We start from the raw sequence: 27256 nt of genomic DNA, 5'->3' as shown, positions 1-27256 counted from the left end.
AACGCTATCTTAACTGCTCTCAAAATGATAGTAACACCAAAAATCACTTAGTTTTAGGCACTTTCGGTTTGATGGCTTAGCTTTTACAACATGTCCATTTTTGAGAGCTGGCGATTTTTTTTAAAATTTCATTAAAATTTGATAAAACGAAACACTTATTTGAGTAAGTTTTAAATTTTTTTACGTAGTCCAATACATACTCGAGTGTTGTTCTTAAATAGCTTCCTTAAATAACTCAACAACTTGTATATATAAACAAAGTTTTACACAAACTACCGTAAAATCGTAGAAAGTTGTGTTTTTTGTTATCACGTGACGATACGCGACAGTAGCCACAGCGTCTCGGCCAACCGAGAGCTACTAAGTCTCGATGACGTCATGCGTCATTTTGCGGCGTCTTTTGATGACAGCTCAGTCGCCAAAAACACGATATTAAAATTTTGATCAAACCGCGCGTAAAAATCGAATTATGGGAACAACCTGAAATAGAAAATTGATGACCAGATAAAAGTAAATATACCACATTTAGGGTAATAGCAACCCCACTTTCTTGTACTGTTTACACCCGCAAAAAATTCTCCCACGATTTTGAAAACTGGAAAATTTTTTTTTTAATAAATCGTACCTTATGGCGACTTAAACAAGTAGCTATGGATGTAGTCATAACAAAGTTTTTCAGAGCGACAAAAACCCCCAACTTTTCATAAGAAAAATCCCTGATTTAAAAACGCCGTAATCTTGTAATGCGAGCAAATGTTTTGACGTCATCAGTCCAATACGTTCACTTAAACCAATTCGGGATTTCACGTTAAAAAAGCGCCCTTTTTTGTATTCTGTAAAAAAAAGGTTATCCAGATGCCATCACACTGTTCTTAACAAACACAAAAAAAATCTGTAGTTTTGTGGAATTTTCAACAACAATAATTCAAATGTATGAATCGTATTAACATATAACAATACGACTAAGATCGTTTTTATATTTGCAACGATTCAATTGAAGTGTTAAATTTACACATGAAAATGTGTAAATTATTCGAACGGTAGCGGGTTTCAATAGAGGACCCTATTGACATTTTTTTACAACAAAAACCTGAAGTAGTAAATTTATTATATGTTAAAAACACATGTATATATATATATATGGGGTCCGGCAGTGTAAAATAGCCGAACTACAAGCCGAAAGGTTCCGGGTTCGAACTGCACCATTTGCTCTTTAGCCTGCGTTTACAAAAAAGCTAGAGCACTTAACAACAGTACATCGAAAATTAATAAAAAAAAAACAACTTTAATGATGGTGCAAGAGTTTTTTTGTACCATATACAATACAGGGTTCAAAATATAGAGACATAGCTGATACAACATGATTATTACATTAACATTAAGTTAACCTGAATAATTCAAGATAATAATAAAACTTTACCCAATAAGCTTAGTAAAACTGTGCAAATGGCAACAAGTAGAATTTTTTTACAATCAGTCAAATATTTTAATTATAACTTTAAGATTTTTACAAATTAACATAAAATGTTTTAAAAATAAACTTGTCATATTTTTCCATAAACTATTGCACTGACATGTTAAAGAAACATTAAAAATATTCCAAACAAAAGTAACTCATTTTCTGTTTGTCAGGTCTTCTATAAGCGACATCATTTTCTGCTTGGTTCGCCTGTTAGTCGAATTGCTTGAATAAGTGGCCGCTGAGCAGTGTACAAGAGCAGACAACTGTTTAGTCGAATACTCGGGGTGGGAACGCATCCAATTTTCAAGGTCAGATTCGGTAAGGTAGTAGGCCTTAATGTAAGTCTCGACGAATTCGCGGTTAGGTATAGGCCTGATAGCAGAAATATTTAAAGATAAATAAGGTGGTGTATTAATTAATGAAAGCAACCAACCACATTGTTGAAAGCAACCAACCACACACGATGTCGTGGTTTCAATCCCCACCGATCTCATGCTGCAGCGCCCTTGAGTAAGGCGCAATAAACGGTACGAACTTCTGCAGAGCCAGCACTTAATCAGCAGCATAATTATTGGGAAACTATAATCTATAATATCCCAAACTGCCACAGGAAACTCGTGACTGAGTCGGAGTAACTGATGTTACTCTATGTTTAAGTCGCACATTCGACTTTCCCACATCGAGGATAAAGATATATACAAAAAAAAATAAAAAAGTGTCGTGTCGAGTTCTTGAATGTATTTTTGAGGCATACACAACTTTTATTACAGAAAACCTTTTAACGAATATAACAAATTACTTAAATAATTTTATAATAGTAAAATACCCATAGACTAAAATCCACGTCTTTAAAATGCAGTATTTTTAACTCTTTTTAAAAATACAATACACCATACGTTTACCTTATTTTCGATAATTTTTCCAGTTTGAGTAAAAATTGTTGGTAGTCGAGTTGCATTAAAGCTCTCCCTTCGTTACTACATTTCTTCACGTTCGAGAAACTAAATTTAACAGAATAATTTTAGCAAGTGATTAACATATACATTCGCCTTTAATTTAGGACTGTAAACTTAATAGTAGCTAAAATTGTCAAGCACAACTTAGAACTTTACCGACAGCGTGGTGTAGTGGTAAGAACACTTACTACACAACCATGAGGTCGTGGGTTTAATTCCCACTGCTCTAATGCTGTAGCTCCCTTAAGTATATATATATATTATAGTCTCTATAATATCCCAAACTGCCACAGGTAACTCGAGACTGGGTCGGGGTAAAATGCTACCCTATGTTTAGGTCGCGCATTCGACCTTCCCACATCAAGGATAAAAATATTAAAAAAAAATTTGAAATAAAAAAAAATTCTCACTTACCCTTCAACAAAAACATTATTTGAAATTAGAATACAGTGTTTCCAAATAACTTTGTTCACTTCTTCAGGAATTTCTATTGACCTTTAAATTACAAAAAAAAAAAAATAAATTGAAATTCAGAAATTTTGTTACATTTTATGAAATCCCATAAAAAAGAAACATTTTAAACAAATATAACCAGAATTCGTTCAGCAAAAATTATACTGTAAAATAATTTAACCAAATAATTAACAAAAAAAATATTTTAAATTTATTATAAAAATCACAAAAATATTAACATCTTACCTTACTGAATTACCAAGTGAAGTTTTGAACAAGTTAAGTTCATGTAAAAGTAAATCGACATAATTGTTATGCTGCGACATGATGTCATGCACATCCCAATTTACTGCTGCCATTTTTTCGATTGTGGCCACCGGATTGATGGCATGTGCCGCAAAATCATGGTATGTGGGCCACCTTACATCGGCGGCGACACGAACAGTCTTAAAAATTTCAAAAATTTAAAATTTCGGCGAAATGTAATTAGATTTATAATTAAATAAATAATTATAAAATATTTTTTTAAACCTCTAATTTTTTTTTGTACTACAAGTAACAAAAAAATTATTTTTATTTAATTTAGAATTTTTGCCTACTTGGGAGTAGAATTGTTGTAGAAATGCCTTCTTAGAAACTGGAACCAAACCTTCCAATTTGCTTTCTAATAACTCAAATTGTTTTCCCAAAAATACACTAAAACAAAAGCAAATCTTTAAAATTTGTTAAAAAAATTAAGAGTAAAAATATTCCAATTTTGTTTTAAAAACATCAAATTTAGGTTCTTAAAACATTTTTTTACATGCGAATAGTGACAAATTTTTTTGAACAGTATTATTTTCAATGCACGATAAAAATTACCATTGTTTAGTTTTGGTAAAATATGTTGTATTAAAAAAACATAGTCATGTAACTTATAACAACAAAAAACTTACAGAGACTCTGTCGCTATGATTCTCTCTGTAATTGCATAGTTAGTATCTGGTTGATTTAGGTTAATCATACTGGTTAAAGATGGTCTTTGAACTTTTCCAATAACCTAAAAAATAAGTTAAAATAAAATAAATTTTGTCAACTTGCGGAAGAAAAAAATTCATAATTTTTAATTATTTATTTTTTTTATTTTTACTTGCTGGGTAGATTCATTTTCATTTTCAACTTGGTTGTTATATAAAGGTAAAAATAAAGATTCGTCAATTCTCTGCATGGTCGAATGCAATCTTTCTTGCTGGTACCTTCCATTAACCTTAAGAATAATTATTTTTTATTTATATTTTTTAATTTGACTTTTTTTTCTGGGTAATTTTCATTTGCAGAATTTCAAATAAACACATTTTTTTAAAAATTTTTTTAGAAGTGTTGTTAATTTATTTTCAAAAATTGTAAATATTTATTATGCTATACCTCTTTGGTTGAAAAGAAATGATTAACAGCATAGAAGTACATGTCAAATAACTGAGACATACACACCACCACGTCCATTGATATAGGCTGTAAGACATCACACATTTTAAGATAGCTGAAAATAAAAAATTCAGAATGGAGTAATACAAAATATGGCATACCATGTTTAAAAAAAAAAAATTAATATTCAAAAAGAGTAAATTTTTTAGGCAAAATTAATTTTAAAAACTAAAAAAAACTGCACAAAAAATGTTAAAGTGTTATATTAGAGAGTTTTGCAATTTTGTAAGTGATGTATATAGCATGTTAGTATGGTTGACAATGAATAACAAATAGGATTTAGAACCTGTTTGTAGAACTTACAAAAAAAAAATGTCTGTGGAACTTACAATTTAATTTTCAAAAATACTGAAAAAATGATTAACATAAAAAAACAGGTCACCATATTTTTTCGTGTAACGTAAAAAGTAATGAGCAACCTGAATGTATACAAGCTAGTACTTTCTACGTCATCACAAACAGGGCTTCCCTTTTCTTTTTTTTAATTAATTTTAATCATTTTTTTTAAAGTTAAAACCATTTTTGTGTTCAGTGACACCTACTTTATAATTTTTGAGTATAAAAATATCGCTAATAAAAATATAAAAATATGCTAATAAAAAATATAAAATGAATAACAAAACTAAAATAAACACCCTTTAAAGTATTGTACACCCAAACACAGTATAATTTGTTTCAACTTACCTTCCACACAGTCTTAGCACATGTAGTGAAGTATTTGTTAAGATAGGTCCCCGGTATAACTTTCCTATACTCTTCAGTGAATAAGATGAACCTAGCGATGGACTGTAGAAAAAATAAAAAAGGGTATAATTTAAATTTTAATTTTTTTGTTTAGCATGGGATATTAATGTTAAAAAACTTAAAAAAAACAGTTAAAATTATCGACCTTGATTTAGGAGTTTCCCCTGTCTGTTCGTCGATAAAGTCTTGTCGCAGCTCTTCGTTGATGTCGTCTTCGTCGTCGTGGTAACTGTCGTAGCTCAGCTGCAACAATCAGATTACATTCAACAAAAAAAATTTAAAATACTCAAATAACACAATTAGATTAAAAATAAAATTTATTGAAAAAAAAACATCACATATAAAGTAGTCGTAGTTATAATTTTTGCGTACCTTTCTTTGCGTATCTGGTTTTTGACTTGACTTCTCAAGGTCACTAAAAGGTTGACCTTCAGAGTGGTAGGGGTCAAAGTAAATTGACCCAGGTGCAAGAGATTCTGATTGGTTCGTTGCATCTTCAGATTGTCTAAACATCCGAGTTTGTTCATCTTTAAGAAATTTAAATTCCTGAAAATAAATGTAAGTTAAAAAAATACATTTTATTTAAAAAGTAATTCTGCAAAGTTAGATGGTTATACAGTAAACCGTACTTAATTAATACAATAATGAGGTGGCATTGTGCAATAACATTTGTTAAAGAGTCAATTTTAGATATAACTTAGACTCCATTTAAGATTTGCTTATTCTTAACAAAAAAATACACTTTTTCAAAAAAGTAATTTTGCGTAGTTAGAAGGTTATACACCTAAATGTGCTTAATAAATACAATAATAAAAGAGCATAAAGCAGAAGCATTAGTCAAAAAGTCATTTTTAGATATAACTAAAACCCCATTTATTGCTGATCGTAATCTTACCACAATTTATTTTTTTAAGTAAATCAAATACCTGCATTCCAAATACATCAAAAGATTGTTTTACAGGACAATGTTGCCAAGATTCGTTATCAAGAAACATTAATAACTCATCCAGTCTGGCTCGATGATGAACATGAAAATATGAGAGGGTCTGACGTCTGAGTGGCTCGGCGAGGTTGTCAGAAGGTTGTCTTTGGAGCTGTTCTTCGTCTGTTGGACTCAAAGTTGCATCCGTCCGACAGAAATCTGTTCCAATTTGAATAAACCTTAAAGAAAGTAAAATGGTATATCAATAAAATCTTGACTTACATTACTGCAAAGTTCAATGTTTTTTTAAAGCACTTAAAAATTGTTTAGAAAAACCACAAAATACTTTGACTAAAATCCCTATTTTATTCAATTTTTGATTATTTTACAACAAATATAACGATCAAAATGGTCGTAGTTCAAAATCCTACCTTTTTACAATATCTAGTATCAGAATAAACTCGTCGTAATTAAAAACGCTTAGGTCAGATGACATAATATAAATTCGAATTTTTGATTGGACGTCAGCCCACACACGATGGCGACCATGAGCAAGCTTGCGATTAACATAACTATCTTCATTTTCTGAAAACCAAAATAAAGCAAAAGTTAAATTTTAAATACCAACAAAAAATGCTACAACATAAGAAGCAGAGAATTGAACCCAGGGCATTAGGTTCTCAAATTGTCATTTCAGTATTGGGGTAAAATTATCACAAAAAATATTTTTTTAAACGAAATTAATCAAAAAATAACGACTTACTAACCTTCATATTGATCCTTGTTATTATGATGCCACTTTGAAGTTTTGTGATAACAGTTCATAACTTCCCACAATGCTTTGCAAAGCTCCATAAGGCAGGGTATGTAAATGTCTTTACCTATTTGCTGCATTAGTAGAAAACAATTCAATTTAATTTTTAATCAAAAAGAATATAAATTTTCACAATACGATTTTTAAAAAGAAGGTTTATAGTAAAAAAACCTTTTAAATAGTATAGAATTTTAGGTAAAATTAGTAAAAAAAATTAACTATTTAAAAACATTTATTAGAAAATAGATATTTTGTCTAAAAATCAAACAGTTAAATGTTTAAAAATAAACTAACTTTATCACCTAAAGTTTGGAGTTCGATTCCCACCCCTAGCACATTTAAACAAAAGATTATAAGGTTTTTAAATAAACCAAATAAGCTTAAAGGTATCCCATATCACATGACCATGCAAAATATATAATAATACCAACACGGTATGTTTTTCAACAATATTTAAATTAAAATACAGAAAAAATCCTTACCGTGCAAACATCTTTGTATTGTTTCTTCTGAATGTTGTCAGTTGAAGTGGTTAGTTCGACAAAGCCAACAGTAACTTGAAATGCAGTGTTGTGAATACTTGATGTGTAATGCATAAGAAGTTGATCTAAGGCTGACTAAAAAAAATTAAGATGAAAATAAAAAAGATACTTACAATTTATTTAAAAAAGTCTAGTTTTAATTTGTTTTATTGTAAAGTTCATGTCAAAAATAATTTTCTCAGATTTTAAGTTAACAACTCAATTTTAGACTTTTAAAAAAGTATATAAACAAAACTAATGGGCCTATATTTTTGATTTAAACATTTTTTTGTTTTTTAGATTATTTTAAAATGCACAAAAAATATCTCTTATTTAAGTTGATTTTCATGAAATAAATACCTGGGTTTTTCTCAGCAAAATATAAGCCTGTTGTAATTTAGTATACAATAAAACATCAAAGTTCTTGCAAGTTTTTGAAAGCGCGACATCAATTTGTTCTTCTATTTGCTCTAAAGTGTCCTTAAAAATTTTTTATTTTGATTCAGAAAAAATTACTCATTCTAATTTTTTATGTTAAAATATTTATTCTACATCTAAATGTTAGGTAATATTGTTATTAAGGTGCCAACAACAACTATAAATTCCTTTTTTTTTTAATTATAAGGCATCAAAAAATGAAATCTCGCCAAGATAAGTATATGCTTAGCACTTTATTATTATAATCTATACATTTCACTCACTAGACAATAATAACAATAATAATAACTTTAAGGGTATATATATATACTAATAAAATTATAAGAAAACATATTTTAAAGTTAAAATAGGAAAATTTTAAAAATCAGTTAGTGAATTAAAAAATAAATAAATAAAAAACAAGGTAAGAGTTCTACCCACTTGAAGTTTTGAACTTAAATCTTTGATGCAATGATAATGTTTGTAAGTTGCAGCAGCTTGTTGGCATTCCAGGCATAACTGTATTGCCCCTGCATAGTCTTCTTCCTAAGAAATCAATAAATTTTAATTAATTAATCAAAAATATGCACTTAATAACAAACAATTGTAACTATTGACTGTAAGTAAAGCTTAGGGCGAAGCCAGTAACATATTGTGCCATTAGGAGAAAGAACTGCCTTAACCAGCATATGACAATGACTAATTATAAAAGTTTGAAGAAGAAAATAAAAGTAAAATTTAACATAACATTTTGGTCAAAATTCAAAGTTTATGTAATGGTAGTAAATTTATATTAAAGAAATATTGATTGAACAACATTTATTTATATCATATATCATCCAATAAAATTCATACATATATTTAAATCCATTTCAAAAAATCAATTTTTAATTTTAATCTGAGAAATTTTTTTCACCTCAAGTAACTCTCTTAGCCTAACGTCAGTATGTTGTAAGGTCTTAATGGTATAAAGACTATTCAATAAACTTGTGAGCTTTTGTCGCCTTTGTTGATTTTTGAGTAACTCGAGACTAGTTGTGGTTGAACGTGCACTAACAGACATCAAGTACCTGTAAGAAAAAATAACAAAAACAAGTTTTAAAAAAGATTCTATTATATGCAAATATTATTTTTTATAGGCTATTATATATCTTAGAATTATTTTTATTAGTTTCTATGGACAAACTACAAAAAAATTTTTATAACTTTATGTAATAAAATTTATGAATTTACCCAATAAGTTTATTCAGTAAGGTAGACTATAGAAAATTAATTATTTGAGTAATTTTAAAAATATTTCTACTTTTTTACCTTCTTCCATTACTACAAATCACAAAGGCATTGTGAAGACTTTTCTGTAGTGCCTGAACCTCTTTAAGTTCCTGAGAAAAATTAAAATTAAAAAATTAGAAAAAATAAAGTAGCAAATTAATATGCATAAAAAATAAATTAAATATATTTAAACAAATAAACCAATAACTACATAACCCAAACAACATACAACCCCACTTTTTCTCTACGAAACATTAAAAAGTATATATTAATGAAATTACTTTTGTATATGACGGCTGATTTTCAAGAATAACATCTGATAATTTCTTTGATACTGCAGCTAATTGTTGTTTGATTTTTCTTTGCTGGGCCTCAACTATTTGTATTGCAGCATTGTCAGGCAGTTTCTATTTATATACCAAAAATATAATAATTAATAAAGAACCGACATAATCTATATATTTAAATAATGCAAAAAAATTTATAAAAAAAACTTAAATAACCAATGTTATTAGTTACCAATTGAAATGTTAAAAAATAAAACCAAAATTTTATTATTAATTTTTTAAACCTATATGAAAAAAATCTTACCTAGCAATGCATAGCATTTTATTATTTATAACTTTAGACTGTTAAAGCATAAATAATAAGTTGCATAACTTTTTACAAAAAATAAAAAATATTTAGTTCCAATACCATGAGTTCATGTGAAGAAGTGTCAGCGTCAGGTGTGTAATAAATGTCCTCAATGTTTTCCAGTGTTTCCCTATCTACTATTGGATTGTGAAAGTCGTTGCGAGTTGAGTTGTAAGAATAAACCGGCGTTTCTATCGTAGTGTCATTACCCGAGTAACTCTTTAAATTCTAAACAGCAAATTTTTCTTTAAATATAACCAAGGTATAAAGACATTTTTTTGCATATATCTTTATCCTCGATGTGGAAAGGTCGAATGCGCGACCTAAACATAGAGTAATATTAGTTGCTCTGATCCAGTCTTCAGTTGTCTTTAGCAGTTTAAGATATTATAATAGCCCGGTAATTATGCTGCTGATTAAGTGCTGGCTCAGCAGAAGTTTACACCGCTTATTGCGCCTTACTCAAAGGCGCTACAGCATGAGAGCAGTATAGATTGAACCCACAACCTCATGCAGTCATGGTGGTGTAGCAAATGTTCTTACCACTACACAGACTACAGATAAAAGTAAAGTTCTATTAACCAATAAGCTTGTTAAACGGCAAGCAAAGTACTACTACAGCAATAGTCAGATAATAAATGTCCAAAAGGAAAAACACTAACATTTACGCAGTTTCTGAATGTCAAAATCTAAAAATTACTAAAAATAAACACGTTCAGACGTTTAAAAATAGTTTTTTAACAACTTACTGGATTATGTTTTCCAACTTGATCAATTAAATTAAAAAGTTTCTTCATTTTCGTATTTAGTTTGTGCACAACTGTTAACAAAAACCATAAAAACTACCAGCTCTAATCAACGTTCACGCGTTACGTCCACAACTCTTTTAATAAACGACAAAGATAGTAACTGTTGACGATTAACAGGAAACGTAACTATTTTTTTCTTGTATACATCTTTACCCTCGATGTAGAAAGGTCGAATGCGCAACCTAAACATAGAGTAACATCAGTTTCTCCGACCCAGTCATGAGTTGTCTTTTAGCAGGTTGGGATATTATAGAGATTATAACTGCCCGGTAATTATGCTGCTGATTAAGTGCTGGCTCAGCAGAAGTTTACACCATTTATAGCGCCTTACTTAAGGCCGCTGCAGCATGAGAGCAGTGGAAATTGAACCACAACCTTATGGTATAAAAAATGACCACGCCACAGTAAAAATACAAATATTAGTATTAATTGTAGTTTTTGGTATTTATTTAAACTTTGTACTAAATACTTTTAAGTTTTATATTCTGCCTGTGCTATTTTTTTACTTATTGCCTTGCTACTAGTATTCAATGTACCAAAAGCAAGTTGTATTTTGTTTATTTTTATAATAAAATGAATCAGCATTATATCATTCTTCATACCAAGCTATTAGTAGCAATGGGCAAAATATTTCTGTTAAATTCAAGTTGTAATTTACAGCGTCAAAAAAAAAACAAATACATAATGATAGATCTTTAACAAAGCCACATAGCTAACATTAACTAAAAGTAAAACAGTTTTTAGTAGAAAAAAAAACAACAAAAATACAACTAGATCGACATAAAACATAAATAGAATAGGAATCCAATTCATAATAAACAAAAAATGACAACAATGCAATATGTAAACTTTAGAATAACACAAAAATGAATTTATTTTCAAAACATAAACTTTTAGGCAGCAAGAATAAATATTTGTAAATGGTATTATTTTTAAATTTTTTGTAAAACCCCACTTATTTATTTAAATCATTATCAACATTTTTACAAAACAAGGTAGTGAAGCTTGCAGTACACAAAATGTCACATGTACCGAACATCTTAAAACATGTATTTGCTTTTTGGCACAAGATTTACTGCCAGTGATATAAGGCAAGAATACAAGACAATACTATACAACAAAATTATGCTGAATACTGAAGAGAATCGAACAAAAAAGCGTGAAAATAATACTGAAGTAAGTTTCAAAAGTATGAATGATGTACATAACATTTTTATGGTAGCTTTTTTATTGTAAGCTGTAAAAAAACACACTTCAAATGCTGTTCAAGGTGAGTTCAAGTAAAAAATGAGCACTTGATTTACACTGCGATAAAATTTAAGCAAAATTTATAAAAAAAAGAAACAACAGTCTCAGAAAAATTTAAAACTAGTTGCGAACCAGCGCCGGTGTTGTATGTGAAGGTGATCACACCGCCAGTTTTTGTTTATTGTTTACAGCACCGTACTCAATAAGGTACCTAATCTTTTTCGGATGCCAAAACATTAGAATTTAAAAAGATATCACTGTCTGTGGTCAGGTGACCTGAGATCACACTTTCTAATATTAACTCGTTCTAAGCTGCCAGACCTACTAAAATCTAATGCAGCTGTGTCAGAATCGTCTAAAAATGTGGAACCTAGTTCATTTACTCTGGCAGAAGATATTCTTGTGATTCTGACAGTTCGCACGCAACCTATGAACCCTGATGTGAAGATGTAGCGATGCAGTTTTGCATAAAGTGATTCGGGTGCTCCACCTGCAACAAAACAATTTTTTTTTAATTTTAAACACAAACAATAATTTAGTTTAAACATTTTAAATTAAATTCCGAATCTATATCTTACCTATATACAAGCGCCCAGGTGCGTTGCACGTGCTATGCGACCCTGGTGCCTGTGTGGCAACAGCCAGTGGCACATCATCGATCCACATGAGCGCTAGAGTGCCGCGCCTAACAATAGTGACCTTATGCCATAGGTAATCTGCCACCGGAAACTGGCTAACTGCTTCTCCTTGTCCACCTCCGAGTTGAAACCTGTATATTAAGTAACCATCTTGCAGACCAATGGAGACAAAATCCTGCTTCTTGACTTTTCGTTTTCTATGGCGCCTTTTTTTGTTTGGTCGCTCTTGCGAAGCATCAAGGTCCTAGAAAATCAAACAAAAATTAAAAGTTTGGTTTTTAAAATAAAATCGTCAAGTGTTTTAAGTAAGTTATATTTTCCACACTGACCTCTCCATGGAACAACAAAAGCCCTTCAGGTCCATTGGTTCTAAACTCGATGGTAATTTGCTCTGCAGCTCCATCGTGTGGGAATTTACTTGGTGCAAAAGCTGCATAGGAATTTCCCGAAAATTTTGCCAAATAACGTGGCTGGATGGGCATGTCATTTAAATCTAAATACATAGGCGCTTAATTAAAACAAAAATAGTTTTGTAACAAATAATTTGTCGAAAATTAAAAAGTTTTTAATTTATTAATTATAATGACGGTACTATATAAGACTTGAATATATTCACCTGATGCAGCTTCATCAGCTTGTGGTTTTGATTCAACTTGACATAACTTTGTATTTTTCTTTACAAACGTATCATCAAGTGGATAATTTATTTCATTGATTCGGAGCTAAAACAAAAGCAAACTTTTAATGATGTATCCAATTTAACATACACTCATTATTGAACTTGGTATTATCAATACCTTTATTAAGAAATTACTTGCCTAAATATTACAATCAAATTGAAAATCAATTAAATAATAATCTTTGGGATCATAGGTTTAAAGATTTTATCAAATAAAAATATCTTACCTGTTCAACACATCCGTCAAATCCATCCCTTACATTCACTTTGGCTGGAATTCTCTCCCAAAATTTCACTCCTCCGATGTAGAGAGGACCACTCACATCCAGGTGATCTGATCCAGAGGTCTTTCGCCTTGCCACTACCTTTCCATCTACCTCCAACCTAACATTTTTCTTCCTTCGGTTCGCTCGGATTGAGTGCCAGGTGTCTACTCCGAGTGAAGAACGAGATCGAATAATAGAAGTTTCTGGAAAAAAGAGAAAAATTTTAGGGTTAAATCATCTAGTCAGTTGGTGCTGTTGTTTTTTTGAACAATCGGTATTACTGTACCAATATTAAAATCAATTATTAAAATATCTTTCAGTAACTTTAGTCATGTTTAAAGCCATATTGATTGAGAAATTATTAGATATACAAATAAACACAAAGTATTGGTTGACACAAATCAATCTACAACTATCCAAAAGTTTAAAATAATATTCCCCAGAAATATAAACAATTATAAAACATTTTCAAAGAAGTTACAATCTTATTATTTGTATTCACTTTGTTCAACTTACCTGAACCACTGTTGAATCTAAACTCCAATGCATCATTCCGTATGGCAAGAGACACAAAATCTTTGGAGTTTTCTGACTCGCTGAACAACAACAAACCGTCGCTGTGCGACCTTCTTCTTACTCTCATTTCTATGTCAGTTTTGCGCCGGTTTTGTGTTACTTTTATCTCTGATGACATCATGTAGGATTCCTGTCAAAAAATATCAAACTGTAAGGCTAACAAAAAACTAACAGGTTTTGTTGTAAATTTTGTATGTTTTTGTGTTTGAAAAACTTAAATTTTTTTTGAAAAAAATTGTAAAATTTTAAACCTGATTAAAGGAAACTGCTCCAGGAACGGTTGATCTCTGGGCATCAAAAGACTCTGTTGTCGTGGAAGACAACTGGGTAACTTCCAACACTCTGTTAGCCATCAAATTACTTGGAAACATTTCCCTCCCCCCAAATGTTAATGGGCTTCGTTTTAACTCCTCGAAACCGGGCCTGTGTTCCGGTTGATTGTCAAATAATATACCTAACATTTGAGCGGGGGCTGGGGTAGGAGCAGGTGGGGCATCTTGACATAAATCCCCACTGTACCCATCAGCACATTGACATTCGTAACCCAGTTCAAGGGTTAGGTCTTGCTCGCAAATGCCATGAGCACCACAAACACCTGAAAATCATTTTTTTTAAATTTTATTTCACAGAAAAAATATTAATAAAAAATTTTTTTTTATTATATTTATTCTAATTTTGGCATGTAGATACTAATACTTACCATCTGCACATAATTCATTTTCCACAAACTGGCATGTTTCTCCAATAAATCCATTCTTGCAATCACACACAAATCCCTGTTCGACTGTGTGGGATTCAGTGCATGTGGCCTTATTTTGGCAAGGAGATTCCTCAGAGCTTAACACACAGGTCTTACAGCGAATAATACCGACTGTATCGACTATGTCTTCAGATGAACCGATGTTGATCATATTTGAATCGATTTCAAGTTGACTTATACAACCTAAAAATAGTAAATTCTTTTTAATTTTTTTCCTTAAGCTATCACATTAAATCAACATAGTCTAATAATTTAAAAATTAAAAGCAACTTCAGAAAAAAAAATTGTTTACTTGTTAAATGTGAAAAAGGCAAGCTTTTAAATATAATGTTTTAGTAAAATAGACAGTTCTTTTAATATAACACACAAACAAGTTTTTTTAACCTATAGAACACATAAACAAGTTTAGGAGAAAAAATGTTTAAATAAAAAAAGAAAGTTTACATATTGCATACCATAAAACCCAACATCTTGACCAAGGTTAGTTAAGTGGTTCGGCAGAAATTCGATCATATCTTGCGGAATGCCACCGACATACAAATCACTCGTCAAATCCAAGTATCTGAACTCTCCTGGTGATTCCCCTCGCACAGGTTTGTCGCCATCTAACTGAAGACGTCCTTTTTTGGCACTTCTGCTTATCACAACAGTGTGCCATTGTCCAAGTTCTACTGGCTTGGGACTTTGGATCACCGCAGGACCAGAGCCAATGTCATAAGAGAATTTGACCTGCGAAAAAATTCATTTGTGAAAATCTTTATTTAATGGAGATTATTGGACAATAAAATTAATTTATAATATCCAATTTGTAAAATATAACATTTATAATATCCAATTTGTAAAAAAAAATGTAAAATGGAAAATAATATCTGCAGGTTAGTCCGGTAGTGTGGTGAACCGGTCATTGCATCGGACTATGAGCCGAAAGGTTTCGGGTTCGACCCGCACGCCACACTACCGCACACCCTTACCCGATAAAACAATATCAAAAACCTATCACTTTAAGGGGATATGAAAAAAAAGAAAAAAAAATCTGCGAGTTGCAATCATTGAACAACAATTATAATGCAGCCTGTAGAGCAGAAAATTGACAAGTAGGGCCAATAAAAAATTATTATTTTTAGCATTTGAAATTTGACTTACAAATCCTTGGTGTAGACTTAGACTGATAAAGTCTCCAATATTGCCATAACTGTACAACAAAACCCCACTCAACAAATTTGCCCGAAATGAAACTTTTATCTCAAAGTTGGTATAAAAACTGTTGTTGTAGATTTTGACGCTTAGGTAAGACAATGGTGTTTGTGAGAAAAAGGGAATAAAAGCTAAAAAAACGAAATAAATTACATTAAAAGTTCTGTCAACAAATTTTTTGATGTTATTTATAAAAAAAGTAAAAATTGGTAAAACACACACCATGTACAAGAATGGTCACATTGGTTTCAGTGACACCATTTTCACTTGTTGCAGTGCAAACATAGACACCAGCATCTTTTTCTGTTGCACCAACCAAAGACATTGAACCATCCTCTAGCACCACATTGGGCGACAAAGTACCATTCTAAAGTGGTTTCAAAAATATGGTTATTATTAAAATTAAATTTCTTGAAAAAATTTTAAATTTTAAAACAATAAAAATAAATAAAACATAATTACCAATTTAGACCATGTTATATTAGGCATTGGATTTCCACCTGCCAAACAACTTAAAATAAATGACTCTCCTGATCTTATTTCTGTCTGGATAGCTTCGATTCGTGCAGTGGGAAGTTCTGAATTAACAACAATTTAAAAAATCTCATTCTGCAAAAATTTGAACTACCTTAAAACACTTGCTGGGTCTTTAAAAAATTTTTTTTATTAAAAAATTAAAAAAACATTTTACACTTACCATGCACTACAATGTTAAGGACAGCTTCACTACTTCCAACAGAATTGATTGCCAAGCATTTATATATTCCCTGATCATTAGAAGTTAAAGAATCGATTTGATATACACCAGAATCCTCCATCTCAAGCTCTACGTCATCCTGGTAATAACAACATGTTTATATAATTTACAATGCATTATTTATACAGAGGAGCTGAGTCAACAATGAATATTTATATATGGGGATGGCCAACTAATATGCATTCAAAAATGCTGTTTTGCTGAGCAGGTACATTATCATAAGCCTATATCAGCTAACAGTTGCAACCCTATCATGACAAAATAAAAAATATTAAATATATCTATAGACAAAATTGTGTTTTACATTAACTAATAGGCCTTCAAAAATGCTGTTTTGCTAAGCAGGTACATTATCATTAGCTAACAGTTGCAACCCTATCACGACAAAATAAAAAAAAATTAAAAAATCTTTGGACAAAATTGTTTTAGATAATGTTTAATGATAAAGCAACAGTACCTTGAACAAAGACAATTGTGGCATTGGATGACCGGTAGAATTACAAGTTATTTTAACAGCTTCACCAGTGAAAAATGTATCTTCTTTCCCATTATGTGATATTACAACAGCTGGTGCCACTAAAATGTTACAACAAATACATATAAAAATTATAATTATTAATGTCATCAAAGAAATTATAATTTTATTTTGCCGAAGAAACAATTTTGTTTGTAACAGTTATTTATTTTAGCAATTTTTTGGAAATGTTTAACTTATGAAGCAGTTTGCATTGTTATAAGCACAGCAATTTAAAAATTAAGAAGGTTTTAAATAAAATATTTATAAAGACTCAAAGTTTTTTAAAACAAACTACTTACAATTAACAGACAATGAAGCTGATATAGATGATGATCCAACTGAATTAGAAGCAGTGCATTCATATTCACCAGCATCACTAAGTTGAACATCAAGTATTTCCAACTTTCCATTTGAAGTAGTTGTCTAAAAAAAAATTATTTATTATATTTGAATCACCTTTTGCAAAGTTAAAATAATACTTACTTTTTTAGTTTAAAAAATGATTATCAAGAAGATCTTGTTCATTTAATTTACTATCAAAGTTTGTTGTAAATTTTCTAATAGGTTATTTTTAAAAATATTATACAAAAATAAATTAAATTAATAAATAAAATCATGCACAAAATATTATTTTTTTGACTTAATATTTTTTTCAGTCATATCTTGAAAAAATTTAAATTGCTAAATAAAATTTTTTACCCTTTCTGTGTCAAATTCGATGTCGTTCATTCTTCTCCAAGTAACAGACAGATCCAAATTTTCTTCTCCTTCCCTCACATTGCAAACAAACTCCACCGATTCACCAACTAATTTGCTTTCTTCACGAGGCGACACGTCTACTACAGGTGGTTCTAAAATTCAAATATTACTTATATTAAAGATTAAAAAAAAAATTAGAAGTTAAAAAATTTAGAATCTATAATTTATGTGATAATTTTTACAATAGTATTAAAAAATTTACCTAAATTCTTGGGATAATAAAACGAAACCAAACAAAAAATTTGAACATTGTCAAAATAAAAACCTTATAAGCATTTTGTATTTATTTCTATAACTTAAATTAAAGACCATATTATTACTTTAAAACATATTTTTTGTATATATCTTTATCCTCGATGTGGGAAGGTCGAATGCGCGACCTAAACATAGAGTAACATCAGTTACTCCGACCCAGTCCGAGTTGCCAGTGGCAGTTTGGGATATTATAGAGACTATAATTGCCCGGTAATTATGCTGCTGATTAAGTGCTGGCTCAGCAGGAGTTCATGCCGTTTATAGTGCCTTACTCAAGGACGCTACAGCATAAGAGCAGTAGGAACTAAATCCGCAACCTCATGTGTGATGTAGCAAGTGTTTTTACCATTACACCATGCTGCCGGTATAGTGTTATTATTTTGCATTCGTCAATAAAAAAATACCCAAATTTTTATATTCACATAAAAATAAAATGCTTACTTGATTCTTGCAACACAAGTTCAGTTGAAGAGGTCCCAGCCTGGTTGATTGCAGTACAAACATAAACTCCTTCATCTTGATCAGGATCAAATGCCAACACTTGTAACCTTCCACCATCTGTTAGTGTTGATACCGAGTTTTCCCCAGACTTCTGCAAAATAAATTATTATAAAAAACTAATAACTTGTACATTTCTTGTAGTGGTTTTATAATGTAAATCCAGGATAATTAAAACTGTTGTTAATATACGTTTATATTTTGTAAGTACAAGCTTATTTAAGGGACCCCCTGTGCTTTAACATTTTTATACTATAATTTTAAGCTACAAAAAAGTGATTTAATTTAAATGTTTAAATAAACATTTTTAAACTTTATAACATACTTGAAAATTAAACAAACCCTATCTTATCTATACAATGTTAAAATTTAAATTTGATAGTTGGGCTTTACAAATTTTCATTGAAAAACTTAAATTAAAAGAAATCTGTTTGGTTTACAAAAGTTGAAATTACCTTTGTCCACTCATAAGACACAGGAGGAGTTCCAGATATTGCAGAACAAGTGACAGTCATTGATTGGCCTCTAACCAATAATAATTTAGATGAAGGGTTGATCGCCAAAACTGGAACAGCTAAAACAAATACAAATTAAATTAAATTTTAAGAAATATTTGGATCATGTATGTTGTCTGGTTCTAGACAAAACATACAGCTCTCTTAAATTCTCTCGCCTGGATTACGGTGCTAGAAAATTATACGGATTCTTTCCTATGGTAAACAGCACGTTGTTTTGTCTAGAGCCGGACAACATACATGACCCACTTTTTTATATTTACTTTTTTACCACAAAAAAATTAAATAGAAAATGAAATTTAGAAGTTTAATAAACTGTATACTAACCTACTATCCTTAATTCGACGTCACTGCTGTCTGTTCCAGCTTTATTAGTAGCTGTACACACATAATTACCAGCATCAATATTGTTTAACGATGATATAGTTAAAACACCTCTTTGCTGAGTACTCTCTATAAAAAAAATACAAAACAAAACATATAATTACAAAAAAAAGTGAGATTTTTTAAATTATTTTTCAAAAAAATAAGAGTGTAGCCTACATCTAAGTAACTCTGTGTTTAGAGTTATTTTTATTCATTTGGTTAAATAACCATTTTAAACATGGTCAAAAATAAAACATTTAAACCTAATTAAAACCGTAAGAAATAATACCCCTTAAAAGCTTATAGACTTTTACCTTCAGGTAGTTCGTCATCTCGTTTAGTCCACCTTATGATAGGATTTGGTGTTCCAGTTGCCATGCATTTGAGCTGAACCTCTTCACCTATAACCCCAGTTTGTAAAGCTGTGCTAGTTATTACTATTGGCGTCTTTGGTACAATTTTTGGGTGCACTAAAAAAAGATAACAATTTAAATTGTGCAAAAATAATTTAAAGGATATAGTAAACATATTTTTCTATATTTTTTTTGGTGAAATATAATGTGCTATTAAATATGTCAAAGAGGTGTTAGAAAAATAAATTAAAATTTTAAAAATGTTTAATAAGTTAAATATCCTAATAATACAAAAGTTTCCATATTTTTAAAATTAAAAACTAAAAAAAGGGTAAAAACCAAAATTATTGACATCAATGTTTTAATTATTATATCATAACCTTACATTTATAAACTCAGATAAACATATTTTTTAATTTAAAATTTTTACTTACCCATGACCATCACAATTTGTTCATCAACACCGGCCCTGTTTCTTGCCACACATTCGTAATCCCCTGCATCAGCCAACTCCACTCTGCTTAACCTGTACATCTGTGTTCTTTTTCTGTATCCTGTAAGCTTGGTGGGTGGACCTGTTTGCACATCAGTAATTAGTTAATAATTTTTAGTTTTTTTTTTTTTTTTTTTTTACTGAACATGCACTTAGTTAGTGTTTTTTTTACTGCACATGCACTATTACACAGCTATGCCGTTTAAAAATAACTTTTCTATAAAATTTTTGTTTAAACACAAACATTTTTTTTAAAAACTCACGATTGTTTGAAGAGTAAGTTTTTCGCCAAAACAGGGAAGGTGGGGGGACCCCTATTGCGCTACAAACCAAATCTATTGACTGTCCTTCTTCGAGGTCAATAAACTTAGCTGGTTTCACCGATACAATTGGGATTTCTAAAAATCAAAACTAAATTTTAACGTCTTTCTTACAGAAATTTGACTGATAAAATAAGAAGCTTGAACATAATTAATGGTCAACGTGAAATACACAGAGTTGATTTAAATAATAAGCAAGTGTATAGAAATTTCTTATCTTTAAAAATTATTTCACATTTTTTGACACAGTAAATTAAAACAAAAAAAGGAGAATACAATCTTCAACAAAACATTTATTTAATAGAAAAATCTAAATTTCATAAAACAACTTAAAAAAATCAAAGTTCTGTTTTGACCAAAACTTTTCTGCTGTGTATTTTTGTTCAACTTACGAATGACATCAATGTAGACGTAAACCTCGCGATGTCCAACCACGTTACCAGCCACACAGATATAAGTTCCACTTTCCTTCGGGGTTATGTTCTCAAAATTCAATCTCGTGTTGTCATCGGTCAAGTGAGTTTCCCCTAAAAAAATGATCAGAAACAGCAATTAAAAAGCATGCATAGAATAGGCAAGAAGGGATTTGATGAAATCTTATTAACTTTACTCAAGAGTTTTGTAAAAAAATTTATTTTATTTGTTTTAAATCAAAATGCATCCCAAATCAGGTTTTAATTATATTCTCAGCTTTTAAATAATGTTTTTATTATTCTTAAACTAACATTTCAAACAACAGAAACAATACGAGAAAAATATAATACAACGAGTAACAACAGTATCAATTAAAACTACTATTTTAACTGTATATTAATTCTTTCTTGAATCAAAGAGTCACAAAAGTTTACCCAATATTCTAAACTTTTACTTTTACCTGTAAAAGGTTGTTCGTCAGCTCGAATCCAAGTAATATCTGCATCATTTTGATTCGGGGCTGTGCAAGTGAAGAAAGCATCGTTGCCAGCAGTCACTCTTTGATTATGAGTAGGTGCAATGTCAACCTGTTTTGTATTGTTAAGACCAGTTAGTTATTTTGGTAAATTTTCAATTATTGAAAGATTTGGAAAAAAACATACCGGCTCATGTCAGGAATTAAAGGCTCACTAATTAACATATCCTACAAATTTTAATGGAAATTGGAAAAATTTAGATTTTTATGAGTATCCTACCGTGGGCAAGTCTTTCTTGATAACATGTAAGGTCATGTGACTTTCAGATACTCCGCCCTCATTGGTTGCAATACAAACATAGTCACCAGCATTTGAAGGATTGACTTTGACTATAATCATGTCACTGCCCTCAACCTAAATAAGGTTAAAAATCATAATGAAAAGGATTTTTAAGACTGCTTTTTTGATAATTATTTTTAATGTCAAATAATAAAACAAATTCTTATCATTAAAATGCTTATATGCCATTGTTAGTTTAGCAATACTAACAACATAAACAAATGTTATACTTACACGAACATTTGGTCCAAGTGGGCTTCTGTCTTTGGTAACCCACTGAATGGTAGGGGGTGGGTTGCCACCGACAACGCAGTTTATCGTGCTGTTCGTACCAACATATGCTGTCACGTCTTTTGGTTCCGTTCGACAAATTGGTTTTGAAGATGAGGCTTAAAAAAATTTTTAAATTTAAATTTTTTAATCTTTCTTGTACGGCAAGGTACGAATTAACGTTTAAAAAACGATTCGCTAAAAATGAGGTCGCATTTTTAGGCAATTATTAGGTTCAAGTCATAAACTTTTTTTGTGTTAGTAACACTTGACGCGTTGCGTGGCATTTTTAAAATGTAACGTATTGTTAAACAATCGTTAAGAATATCTCGCACGAAAAACGAGACATTTTTGATTACTTTAAAGCTGTGTTATGTATTTAAAAAATTGCGCAACTACTAAACGGGAGCGAAATTTACGCATTGTTAAAACATGGAAAGTTATTGTTATTAAATGCCCTATAGTAACCTACATTTACGCAGGATTATAGTGTAAAACCGGTTTAAAATAGATCGTAAAAATACACAAATATACACGAAGTTTTAATATTGCCTGAACCTTTTTCGGTTGATTCGCTATTTCTAATATATTTGTAAAAAACGATTCGCTAATTTTACAAAACGATGATTCGCTTTTAGCGAATAGCAACCCGTTATTTCGTTCCCTGTACGGTCTTAAAATTGATTAAAATTTGTCATCACAAATTTAACTTGAAGACTTACATTTAGGTTTGACAGTGACACGAATATAACCAACGTCTTCACCAAATGGATTTTGAGCATTGCAGGTATACAGACCTTGGTTGTTTAACACCGCTGAAGATATTCTTAAAGTGCCTTCAGTTGGATAGGCCTAAAAAATTTCAAAACACAGTCTTATACCACAAATTGGAAAATATCCAAATTAAAAGCCTTTAAAATAAATTACTGCTGTTTGTTGTGCCAGTAATTTAAAACAAACTTTAATTGAACCTAATTCTAACAATAAAAAATTTTGACAACCAGGCAAGCAAACAACGCATTGTTTCAAAAAAAGATTCAATTTACTAAGATATAACATTTCAAAAACATCTAACAAAAATAAAAATACAATTTTTCATCATTCCGTTAAAATATTATTAACAAAATATCTTACATTGGGATACAATCCAAAGTCGCGATTGTCCCAAGTGAAATCGGGCCTGGGACTTCCTGTCGCATTACACCGAAGAAAAGTTGTTTCACCCACAAAAATAACAACCTCCGGGGTCAACACTGTCACTACAGGTGGCACTCCTTCGGCTGTTGAAAAATTTTATGAGATTAACAAATAAAAATTTTTTAAACAAAATAAGTAATTTTACTTTTTCTTATTAAACCAAATTTAATTTTTAAATGTGAACATTTTAATTTCAGTTCAGACCTGTTACATCTAATGCCCCAACTGCCTCAGCAATTCCATGTTCGTTAGAAGCTGTGCAGTAATATTGTGCCTTGTCATTCATAGAAGCTGATGATATCATCAACATGTTGTCAGATACATAAACGTCACTGGGCATTGGTTTACCATCAGCTAAAAGTTTTTGTATTATTAGATAAGTTTAATTTAAAGGATTATTAATTGTTTTTTAATGAAATATAGCATATTTCCCATTTGGCATTACAGTTCTATTTGATGAATTACCTAATAAAATTATAGGCAAGTCACAAATATTTATTTTGAAGATTTATGTATTGGACATGTCTATAAAACTTCATTAAATTTCTATCTACCTTTGCACTAACTAAGTTTATTCATTTTGTAAGTATGGTCTTAAACAACATATTGTCAAACATTTTAAACAAGGTTTTATATCAGCAAGATATTTTTAAGTTCTATTTGATTTTTTTATGATATTAGTACCCTTAAATGTATCTACCTCTGTGCCATTCCACACTGGGTGTTGGAAATCCTTCAGCATTGCAGTAAATAATAGCTTCTTCACCTTCGGATACACTTTGGTTGTTTGGAGTTACGATTACGGTGGGCATTTCAACAACCGATGCTATAACAATATAATCAATTTATTACTCTTGAAAGTAATAAATTTTAATACTCAAATGTTAGACAGCACCAAATTTAATTAAAGTAATTAGTTGTACATCAACAATTACATAACTTTTTTTGTATATATCTTTATCCTCGATGTGAGAAGGTCGAATACGTGACATAAACATAGAGTAATATTAGTTTTCCGGCCCAGTCTTAGGTTGCCTTTAGCATTCTGGGATATTATAGATTATAATTGCCTGATAACTATGCTGCTGATTAAGTGCTGCCTCAGCAGGAGTTCTGCCCGTTATATAGCACCTTACACAAGGGCGCCACAGCATGAGAGCAGTGGGAATTGAACCCAGGACCTCATGGTGGTGTAGCAAGTGTTCTTACCACTACACCACGGCGCCGTTTTTTTTATATAATACGCCTTTAACTTTATCTTAATAAATGTGATTTAATTAAATATTGGCTTGTTTAATATTATAAAAAAAATTGGGTAAACAAAACTTACCCCATTTCATGCATAAAAAAGAACTTAAGTAAGTGCATCAAAAAACCAACCGCATTCAGTGTAAACTTCCATGATATAAAGCAATATTTTTTTTTTCTAAAATAACTTACAAACTTTGGCTAAATAATCTATAAGATTTCTACCCAATATAGATTTTTCACTTTTCATACAATATTTTTAATTTTAACATAATGCTTTGTTTTAAAACATACCGACAGTAAAAAAGAAAAACACATAACAGATAAATGAATTCGAAATTGATGAATTTATAAAGCCTTGTGTTATTTTATGTTACTTCTACTTTTAATACAGTTGTATCTTCAAAAGGGTATATTTATTTACACAAATACATAAGAAAAATTAAACATATGCTGTATACGATATTGGCACATAAATAAATTAGAACTCGATGTGTAAAAACTAACAAATATTTGTCATGTTTTTTTAACAATTTAAAATCAAACATTATAAATATGCTGTATTTTATAAAGTGACATTTATCCTTGGTTTTTGTATAATTTTTTTTAAATAAGTAAAAATTAATCCCTAAAAACTTCTTTATTTAAATGATAAATATTTAAAAAAATTATTGATTAATTTTTTTTTGGCCATGCATTAATAAGCAAGCTTAAAATATAAATTAAAAATTAGGCAATGTTTTTATTTCTCGGTTGCAGACAAAGCTTAAAACAAAAAGCAGAGATCTTACAAATTATATGCCAACTGTGTCTAAAAATCCCCTTAGACGAAAAATTAAAATAATTTCTATTATATTTTAAGCCATAAGCATTAAGCCAGCCCAAGTTAACCTTGCCAAATTTGCACTAAGTAAAAAAAACATGAACAGAAATAGCCGAAACATAAATTACTGCAATATGCTAAACAGAGATGGCTTATGTTAGTACCAAAATTAACAAAAAATGGAAGGCCAGCAATTAATATGTAGTTGTGTGTGTTACTTAGTGTACAGTTAGTCTCAGCCAAAGCATTGTAAATATAAAAAAAAAAGATTTAACTGATACCAATATGTTGGCATGTTCTTGTACTTAAATAATTGTTGTATTATTTTAAAAATTACCAAAAACATCTTTGATTTTTAAATTAAATAAAACATTAATAATTTTTAAATGTGGTAATATAAGACACCGGTATGCAAAAAGGCAAAGCATTTGTCAAAATTAATTTTAAATCAGTTTTCTTTTTATCAATAAAATAATTTACTCTAACCTAGGTCTAAAGAATTTTTATAAACTTTGCCTAAATTGAATTTTCTGCTTGTTTAAAAGAAATTGCACTGTTTCCAAACTGCATATATCTTTTTTACCTAATTTGCTCATATACCTTAAAAGTTTACACTTTCAGCAGCGGGTTTTCTAAAATGCCATGCAATAAAAGAAAAATTAAACCATGCAAAAATTGAAAAGCAAATTAAAACTAAATTAAGTTTAATTTAAATTAGTTTTTTTTAAATTAAACAAATTACCTAAAGTCATGCTATTTTTTTTTACAAAATCCACTTACTTACGCAAAGTTTGTTAATAGCATTTTAGGAAAATTGTTGTAAATGAAATGTGTGTTAAAATGCCTTAGCACAGGCAGCATGCAAATTCATGTAAAAATATTTATCATTTTCCTATTAGTAGATATATGGTTAAACCATATGTCACATTTTCTTAGTTTAAAGGTTTGATCTCTTAAGGTAAAACTACAAATCCTAATGATCCTTACTCAGAGCGTATCACTTAAAAATCAAATCGAACATTTCAAAAACTACAAAAAAAAGTAAAAAATGCAAGGCACGTGACATTTTAAAAATGCTGATGAGTGAAAGTAAAAGAGACAAGAATTGTGCATGTAAAAGAAAAGGAAACACACAAGACTTGCAAAAAACACAAAGAGTTTTTTTATGTCTGGTGCAACACGACACTAACCTCCTATTACTTCTAGAACAGCAGTCTCTCTGTCAATGCTGTACATGTTAGAGCCGGTGCATACATAGGTGCCAGAATCCGACACTTGCACGTTGGAAATGTGAAGAATGCCGTCAAAATCTGTGGCACGAGGCAGTGGCAACATGCCATTGCGCTTGTCCCAGATAACAATGTAGGCAGACATCTGTAATTTAATTTATAAATTTATTTAAGCAGGTATTTAATGAAGTTTTTGCTTCTTAAAAACACTAAATCATTCTAAATTAATGAGCTACATTAAAATATCTTAAGCTTCCCAGAAAAAAAAATGGGCTCAAAAACCAAACAAGACATTTTTAACTAAAATTAAAAAATATATACCAGTTAGCCTATTATAACTTACTTTGCTTGATGCTGTGCATACAAACGAAACATCGTCGCCTTCTCTTACCCTTACACGTCGTGGCTCTTCTACTTTTACTTTAATCATCGGTCGTGCTCCTTAAAAAATGCATGATCATTTTTATATAAAAAGTTACTAAAAATGTTTAAAAATTGTCCTCATTCTTGCAAAAGCTAAAATTAATAAAGAAGATTTAAAGCTATAAACACAAATACCTAGAGAGCATCTTTTAATAGTGCTAACAGATTGAGAA

General features: G+C 30.2%; 2 protein-coding genes across 3 annotated transcripts in view; both read right to left on the bottom strand.

Annotated features, from left to right (window-relative positions):
* Positions 1-1103: 1103 nt before the first annotated feature.
* On the bottom strand, positions 1104-10541 carry LOC145756028 (syndetin-like). The gene is made up of 22 exons (XM_082572262.1): positions 10411-10541; positions 9722-9889; positions 9307-9432; positions 9065-9135; positions 8670-8823; positions 8195-8299; positions 7697-7816; positions 7298-7432; positions 6769-6889; positions 6433-6586; positions 6006-6240; positions 5452-5625; positions 5225-5322; positions 5020-5121; positions 4276-4390; positions 4001-4117; positions 3807-3910; positions 3471-3567; positions 3118-3317; positions 2833-2913; positions 2365-2463; positions 1104-1834 (listed from the first exon to the last, which is right to left on the bottom strand). Exons 1-22 carry the CDS (start codon positions 10456-10458, stop codon positions 1615-1617), a joined length of 2844 nt encoding a protein of 947 aa, XP_082428388.1. The 5' UTR covers positions 10459-10541; the 3' UTR covers positions 1104-1614.
* A 560-nt stretch (positions 10542-11101) lies between these two features.
* Positions 11102-27256, bottom strand: part of LOC145755539 (basement membrane-specific heparan sulfate proteoglycan core protein-like) — a 43026-nt gene continuing 26871 nt past the window's right edge. Inside the window, exons 35-66 of one of the 2 annotated variants that reach the window (XM_082571777.1) lie at positions 27004-27101; positions 26622-26805; positions 24061-24186; positions 23565-23714; positions 23298-23443; positions 22886-23015; positions 22128-22282; positions 21834-21968; positions 21539-21665; positions 21057-21191; positions 20608-20742; positions 20286-20426; positions 19813-19968; positions 19460-19585; positions 19073-19191; positions 18561-18711; positions 17805-17956; positions 17405-17528; positions 17046-17164; positions 16529-16667; positions 16294-16409; positions 16054-16198; positions 15781-15962; positions 15093-15366; positions 14578-14820; positions 14129-14472; positions 13818-14007; positions 13263-13504; positions 12973-13078; positions 12680-12849; positions 12297-12600; positions 11102-12208 (exon numbers count right to left, since the gene is read on the bottom strand). In XM_082571777.1, coding sequence (XP_082427903.1) covers positions 11973-12208; positions 12297-12600; positions 12680-12849; positions 12973-13078; positions 13263-13504; positions 13818-14007; positions 14129-14472; positions 14578-14820; positions 15093-15366; positions 15781-15962; positions 16054-16198; positions 16294-16409; positions 16529-16667; positions 17046-17164; positions 17405-17528; positions 17805-17956; positions 18561-18711; positions 19073-19191; positions 19460-19585; positions 19813-19968; positions 20286-20426; positions 20608-20742; positions 21057-21191; positions 21539-21665; positions 21834-21968; positions 22128-22282; positions 22886-23015; positions 23298-23443; positions 23565-23714; positions 24061-24186; positions 26622-26805; positions 27004-27101 — 5300 coding nt within the window. In that variant the 3' untranslated portion in view covers positions 11102-11972. The remainder of the gene's footprint in view (positions 12209-12296; positions 12601-12679; positions 12850-12972; positions 13079-13262; positions 13505-13817; positions 14008-14128; positions 14473-14577; positions 14821-15092; positions 15367-15780; positions 15963-16053; positions 16199-16293; positions 16410-16528; positions 16668-17045; positions 17165-17404; positions 17529-17804; positions 17957-18560; positions 18712-19072; positions 19192-19459; positions 19586-19812; positions 19969-20285; positions 20427-20607; positions 20743-21056; positions 21192-21538; positions 21666-21833; positions 21969-22127; positions 22283-22885; positions 23016-23297; positions 23444-23564; positions 23715-24060; positions 24187-26621; positions 26806-27003; positions 27102-27256) is intronic. The other variant, XM_082571776.1, reaches the window with a different exon arrangement.

The sequence above is a fragment of the Corella eumyota genome, chromosome 6 (assembly GCF_963082875.1).
Source record: "Corella eumyota chromosome 6, kaCorEumy4.1, whole genome shotgun sequence".
NCBI classification, from domain to species: Eukaryota; Metazoa; Chordata; class Ascidiacea; order Phlebobranchia; family Corellidae; genus Corella; species Corella eumyota.
Note: the sequence above shows the minus strand (reverse complement) of the source record. Positions and strands in the feature narration are given on the sequence as shown.

Coding starts and splice junctions, on each gene's coding strand:
- LOC145756028 (XM_082572262.1), bottom strand. CDS start 10,458: ATGAAGAAACTTTTTAATTTAATTGATCAAGTTGGAAAACATAATCCA. Junction 9,890..10,410: donor AAGTTGGAAAACATAATCCA/GTAAGTTGTTAA, acceptor TTTGCTGTTTAG/AATTTAAAGAGTTACTCGGG. Junction 6,241..6,432: donor ATACTAGATATTGTAAAAAG/GTAGGATTTTGA, acceptor ACTTTCTTTAAG/GTTTATTCAAATTGGAACAG.